This window comes from Gadus macrocephalus, chromosome 5, assembly GCF_031168955.1.
Source record: "Gadus macrocephalus chromosome 5, ASM3116895v1".
Taxonomy (NCBI): Eukaryota; Metazoa; Chordata; class Actinopteri; order Gadiformes; family Gadidae; genus Gadus; species Gadus macrocephalus.
In genome coordinates, this window is record NC_082386.1 from 12,477,163 (window position 1) to 12,483,638 (window position 6,476).

At 55.9% G+C, this 6,476-nt stretch overlaps 1 protein-coding gene across 1 annotated transcript in view; it reads left to right on the forward strand.

Moving 5' to 3' along the window:
• Positions 1–6,453, forward strand: part of tdrd9 (tudor domain containing 9) — a 21,986-nt gene extending 15,533 nt beyond the window's left edge. Inside the window, exons 22-35 of the mRNA XM_060052403.1 lie at positions 552–652; positions 769–939; positions 1,381–1,492; positions 1,904–2,116; positions 2,748–2,837; positions 3,302–3,562; positions 3,837–4,001; positions 4,246–4,316; positions 4,920–5,029; positions 5,240–5,336; positions 5,429–5,567; positions 5,682–5,800; positions 5,920–5,992; positions 6,127–6,453. Of these exons, the coding sequence (XP_059908386.1) occupies positions 552–652; positions 769–939; positions 1,381–1,492; positions 1,904–2,116; positions 2,748–2,837; positions 3,302–3,562; positions 3,837–4,001; positions 4,246–4,316; positions 4,920–5,029; positions 5,240–5,336; positions 5,429–5,567; positions 5,682–5,800; positions 5,920–5,992; positions 6,127–6,225 (1,821 nt within the window). The 3' untranslated portion in view covers positions 6,226–6,453. The remainder of the gene's footprint in view (positions 1–551; positions 653–768; positions 940–1,380; positions 1,493–1,903; positions 2,117–2,747; positions 2,838–3,301; positions 3,563–3,836; positions 4,002–4,245; positions 4,317–4,919; positions 5,030–5,239; positions 5,337–5,428; positions 5,568–5,681; positions 5,801–5,919; positions 5,993–6,126) is intronic.
• The last annotated feature ends 23 nt before the right edge of the window (positions 6,454–6,476 follow it).

A 6,476-nucleotide genomic window follows, 5' to 3' on the forward strand; every position in this document is an offset into this window, starting at 1 on the left:
AAACAACTGGGAAAAACTCCCCCTAAAGAAGGACTTTTCATCAGACACTAAAGTAATACTGCTCAGAAGCAAGGAACTGATTGTGTATTATGTATGCGATCCAAACCCTGCAGTCCACACAAAGACTATAGAAACAGTTTTTCAGAAAATTCTACTTTATTTAGAGGTAGGTTCATTCAGAACATCCAACATGCCACTGTCCCCCCCTGCTGGCAGACTGCGGTCACTTCATCTGAAGGTCTGGATGGTATGGATCAGAGTAGGCTGAGGACTTAAGAAATTGGGCTCAACTTTTTTGTGTGTTTGTAGCATTTTTTTTTTCATCTAATAAAATGTTAATGTAAACAAGTAGTCAACAATCTGGATGATCCTATGATGTTGAGAAGAACACGCACACACACGCACAAACGCATGCGCACACACACGAGCACACACGTAAACCCAGACACATGAAAGTCATACATATAGTTTGATCTCCCTCCTGCCTCTGCAGTAGAGCAGGTCCCCCTCCTCTGGTAGGGTTGAACCTGATCTGTGGTCTGTCTCCCCAGGTGAGGAACCTGCCTCCCTACTGCTTCCTGTACTACAAGCAGCTGCAGTCTCTGTTCCGCCAGTGTGGGCAGGTCAAAGCCATCTTCTTCGACAGCTCCAGGTGCGCTAAATCCGACAAATGAATACAGATCGTGCTTTTGATGCATAAAGTCGTTGTAAAAATGTTAAACAGATGTGATTTATTGAGTATAACCCGTGTGTCCGTCGTCCAATCAGAGCCTACGTAGAGTTCACCAAGACGGCCGGGGCCACTGGCGTGCTGACGGAGGTGACCCTCGCTCTGCTGCTGGCCAATCAGAAGCAGCTGCTGGACCTGTTCACGTATCCCAATGATGAGGTGCAGGCCTGCTCGGCCGGCAGGGCCATCTCCCACATGAAGTACACCCGGTACGCAATGCCACGCCGAAACGGCTCAGTATCACTGATCACTTCTACCCAAGCTGCTGCAGCCTTTGCTGATGCCCGGTCAACCCCCATAGGTCTACCCTCATGACCCTGTGTTGATGCCCGGTCAACCCCCATAGGTCTACCCTCATGACCCTGTGTTGATGCCCGGTCAACCCCCATAGGTCTACCCTCATGACCCTGTGTTGATGCCCGGTCAACCCCCATAGGTCTACCCTCATGACCCTGTGTTGATGCCCGGTCAACCCCCATAGGTCTACCCTCATGACCCTGTGTTGATGCCCGGTCAACCCCCATAGGTCTACCCTCATGACCCTGTGTTGATGCCCGGTCAACCCCCATAGGTCTACCCTCATGACCCTGTGTTGATGCCCGGTCAACCCCCATAGGTCTACCCTCATGACCCGTGGTTTTGTTCCCCAGGGTGCACGTGGACTTCCAGAACAACACGCTTCGCCCTGTGGGGCTGCTGAGCAGCACGGTGGAGCTGGAGAAGCTGCCCCCCACACAAAAGTTTGCGATCAGCATCACAGAGGTGAGTGTAGTGCCCCCCCCCCCCCCCTCCCCCCCAACCTGGGGCCACCAGTAAGAATAAAGCCCTGGTACAACCAGTAAGAGTAAGAGCCCTAGTAAAAAAAACAGTAAGAGAGAGCCTTTGTCCAGTCAGTAGTAGTAAGCCTTGGTCCAGCCAAAACCAGTAAGAGTAAGCCCTGGTCAAGCCAGTATGAGTTAGCCTTGGTTAAACCAGTAAGAATAAAGCAATGGTACAACAAGTAAGAGTAAGCCTTGGTCCAGCCAGTCAGACTAAGCCATGGTAAAACCAGTAAGTGTGAGCCTCGGTAAAAACCATTAAGGGAGAGCCTCGGTCCAGCCAGTAAGAGTGAGCCCTGTTGAAGCCAGACTAAGCCGTGGTGCCGTGTCCCTGGGGGGGCGGGGGGATGTCCAGGTGTTGGAGGTGGGCCGGTTCTGGGGCTACCGGGCCGACGAGGCCAGCAAGCAGAAGCAGGAGAGCCTGACCAGGGACATCAACGGGCGGCCGCTGCAGCCCGTGGCGGTGTCCCCGCACCCCAACCTGCTGTGCCTCGCCCCCTTCGTGGAGCGGAGCGGCAGCCAGTACCACCGCGCCAACGTCCGGAACGCGCTGGGCACCACGGTGGAGGTGCTCTCCTCGGCACGGCCGCGCACCACACTGCAACAAGTTCATCAAGTCTAGCTTGATGTATTGACCTGTATGTTCATGTAAACAAGACTAGTGTTCATAGTAGAGGTCAAGTCTAGCTTGATGTATTGACCTGTATGTTCATGTAAACAAGACTAGTGTTCATAGTAGAGGTCAAGTCTAGCTTGATGTATTGACCTGTATGTTCATGTAAACAGACTAGTATTAATTTGTTTGTACCTGACATGTGTCGAAACATGTCAGGGACAAGTTAACAGGGGCGCACACCAACGAGTCTTTGCCGCCTTGTCTTCATCACGGCGCTATCGGAGCAAACCATTATTGTGGGAGGGTTGGGGGGGGGGGGGGGGGGGGGGGTTGATTGCCCTGCTGAGATAATAAACGTAAAACACTTTAAATTAATTAATGTAATTCAAACCCATTAACGTGATCCATGTTAAATGTAGTCTTCAGTTGTTCAGCAGAACCTTTTAGGGTGCCACACCTCCTGCCTAACAGCCAAGAGTCCTGCGCCCTAGAGCCCCCTGAGCCCTCACTGCGCCTCAGTAGAGCGCCGTGGGTCCAGAGTTGTGTAGGACGCTGATGGAGGCCCGTGTGGATCTGCCCGCAGGTGTTCTTTGTGGACTTTGGCAACACGGCGTCGGTCCCCTGTAGCAGCCTGCGAGAGCTGCCCCCCGACCTGGCCTCTCAGCCCTTCCAGGTACGCCCCCACCCCTCCTAAGCCTGGCCATGTGGCTCTCATTTACATTTACGGCATTTAGCAGGCGCTTTTATCCAAAGCGACTTGCCAGAAGTCCATTTGTCAGAAGAAAGAGAAACAACAGCACCTCGCTGTCGGTACAGTTAGGATGTTCATAGAACCAAGCGCAGTCACTTACAAGCTAGGGTAACCTTTCCTGTATACAAAGATGGCTAGGATAAGACGCTAGACGATGCCAAGTACTATGTTTAAGTGCAAGGACGTACAACATACAATTAGTGCGTAAGAGGGATTGGGGGGGGGGGGGGGGGGGTCTGCAGAGGTTAGGTGAACTCTGAACAGGGCTGGCAGCTTCTCCCCAACATGCTGCTCTCAGGCCTGAGGCGACGGAGTCAACAGAGTGTCGTCACGGGGCTGAGGCAGCGTTTACTGATCTGTTGTTGTTGTTGTCGTGGCCCCCACAGGCCCATGAGTTCTACGTGGTGGGCATGCGGCCCTCCGCCCAGTCCCTGATCCTGGGGGACCAGTGGAGCCAGCGGGCCCGTGACCGCTACATCAAACTGACCCGGGGCCACGAGGCACTGGTGGAGCTCTACTCCACCCAGCAGGGGGTCCTGCACGTGGAGCTGTTCATCCCCGCCAAGGGCCAGGAGGCCCTCAACGTGGCCCGCGTCATGGTGGAGGAGGGCCACGCCCTCCCCGCCCTGGAGGGCTACAACTCCCAGGTGACGTAGCGAGGGCTTCACCCGAGTTCACTAAGTGTTTGATATGAAAGCTGAGTGGATCGTCCAGCCTGTGAGAGCAGCAGCCACGTCATATGTGGAGGAAAGAGCGAAGGGGGAGCACTCGGACTGACTAAGGTTAAGGGATCAGCTGCTTAATATATATCAACAAGGGGCTTACTAATACAACCGCAGGTGAAATGTCATCAGCTAGAGAGCGTTGGGGGAACTGGTGATTCTGCAGCACCGTGGACTGATGAGACGTTTGTGGTTTCAGCAAAACCACGAGCAGGTGATGTCCATGTACAAAGACATGGCGGACAAGACGTACGTCCCCAACTCCGCCGGGGGCTCGTGGCAGGACCGCCTGAAGGAGCAGACGGATCTCATCTCCGATCTGCTGGCCCGCTTCAAGGACAACAAGTCCTACCTCAAGACCAAGGCAAACGCACCTCGCCGCCCGACACTGTAATACCCATTCTGACCACGTGAGGGCGTCGGCCTCCACCGTGTGTCATGGCGTCAGTTTGTCAGCAGATGGCGACACGCCGCAGCCCAGTTTACGGGATGTTTTTAAAATGACATGTCTCATGGCTACAAGCCGTGACCACGGCCCACCGGCCCGGGGGGTGGGGGGTCATGTGTGTCCTGACCTGCTCTGCCTCTGTCTCCCACCGTCCCAACAGGTCCGGGTGAACGGACCCAACAGCCCCCACAGGGTCTCCTTCCACAGCTTCAGCCACTCCACCTACTACAAGTAGGTACCCCTGGGCATGGTGCCGGGCCCGGAGCCCCGCCCGGGGCCCGTACTAACCCTGGGGCCCCGAGCCTCCCCGAGCCCGTGCACGTTGTGTCCGAGACCGGCCCGGCCCGACACATTGACTGTAATTATGAGCCCGAGCCCGATTTTAAACCCGCATATTTAATTAATACCTGGGCTGTTATAACTGACGTTCTCAACGACAATTCCGAGTTGTTGGTCTTACGGAACCTCCCTCGTTCTGAAATATCTCCAGCGTCGGGTCGGGGTCAGAGAATCTAAACTCTGGTCCAGACCCGTTCTAACCCTGGTCTCTGGTCCAGACCCGTACTAACTCTGGTCTCTGGTCCAGACCCGTACTAACCCTGGTCTCTGGTCCAGACCCGTACTAACCCTGGTCTCTGGTCCAGACCCGTACTAACCCTGGTCTCTGGTCCAGACCCGTACTAACCCTGGTCTCTTGTCTCTGATCCAGACCCGTACTAACCCTGGTCTCTGGTCTCTGGTCCAGACCCGTACTAACCCTGGTCTCTGGTCCAGACCCGTACTAACCCTGGTCTCTGGTCCAGACCCGTACTAACCCTGGTCTCTGTGATTCAGGTCGGTGTCCATCCAGAAGTGCAGCCTGAACTCTGGGGTGGTGAATGAGATGCCGCAGTACAAGCACCAGAGGATGCTGGTGGCCGGGTCGGTGGCGGTCAGCGCTGAGAGTAGGGCGTCACTCCTTATCTAACACCCAACACTCATAACCCCACAGGGGCCAGCATCTTGAGGTGTGTGTGTGTGTGTGTGTGTGTGTGTGTGTGTGTGTGTGTGTGTGTGTGTGTGTGTGTGTGTGTGTGTGTGTGTGTGTGTGTGTGTGTGTGTGTGTGTGTGTGTGTGTGTGTGTGTGTGTGTGTGTGTGTGTGTGTGTGCGCCAGGTGCACACATCCTCCTGCGGGACACCACCCTAATGCCGGACATCCCGGGGCTGCCCGCTCTCATCACCATGCTCTTCACCCCCGTGATGGAGCTACGGTCAGCAGCACTGATCCACGTGTCCACACAGCTAACGCTAGCCTCCCCCACCCTGCCTCGTAACGTGTCCCCTCCTCCTCCTCCGCCCTCAGCACCAACGCAGAGAGGACCCGCTACACCGGCGCCCTCTGTGGCCTGGGGTGGAACAGCAACACCCTGGCCCCCGTGCTGCCGGAGCGAGACATGGAGCTGGCCTTCGACTGCTTCTTTGACGTGGAGGACATAACCGAGGTGAGGCCTGCAGAGCGCGCCCACGCGGCCTCCTCCTGTCCTCCGGCCCCGTCCCGCTCCGACGGCTAACCCGCCCCCCCCCCCCCCCCCCCCCCCCTCTCGTCTCGCCCTCAGACCAACGCACTGCGGGACTCCATCAACCGCCTGCTGTCGGAGGGGTCCCGGGGCCTCATGCACATGGGACAGGACCACATCGCCCGTCTGCAGGAGGACTGCCAGGACCGCCTCGTCAGGTGTGGGGGGGAGGGGGGGCTTGTATCTCCGGGGCGGTTCTTTATATTACTCAGCGACGTCTTTGGTCTTATGGATGGCCTCGGCTTTATTGACCGCCCTGCTCTGCCTCGCCCTGCAGGCTGTGTGCCAGGACGCCGGCCCGGGAGGAGGCCCCGCCCCACTACTACGAGCGGCTGGGCCAGTGGAACCAGGTACAGGAGCCCAGCGGCGGCGCATCGCTGCTGGGCGCTTTATTGGCGGCCGTGGCCCTTTTAACACCGTGACGACCGCCTGTGGTGTGTGTGACTAAACCAGTGTGTGTTTAAACGTGTGCCTACGTGTGCAGGTGGACCCCGCGCTGAAGATGGCCATCGTTCAGCCAGAGGGCGGAGAAGTCAAGAGCGTCCCGTTCCTCCTGCACCCCGTCATCCTGCTGGACACCTGACGCGTCGGGCTGCTTCTGTTCCGCTGAGGCAGAACGCTGCCTTTAGTTTTGTTGCCAAAGTTCATTTAATTTTAGTTTCATTTAATTTGTTTAAACTGATTTGTGATAAGTCAATAATGTTGATCTGTTGGCACTGATGCCTTTATTTACTTGTGTTTTTGAAAGTGTTTGTCATCCTGACCTCCCGCCCGGTTTTAGGGCTATTAAAAACACTTGTTCTTAAACAGACTTGAAAGCCCTCTCTATGAAAC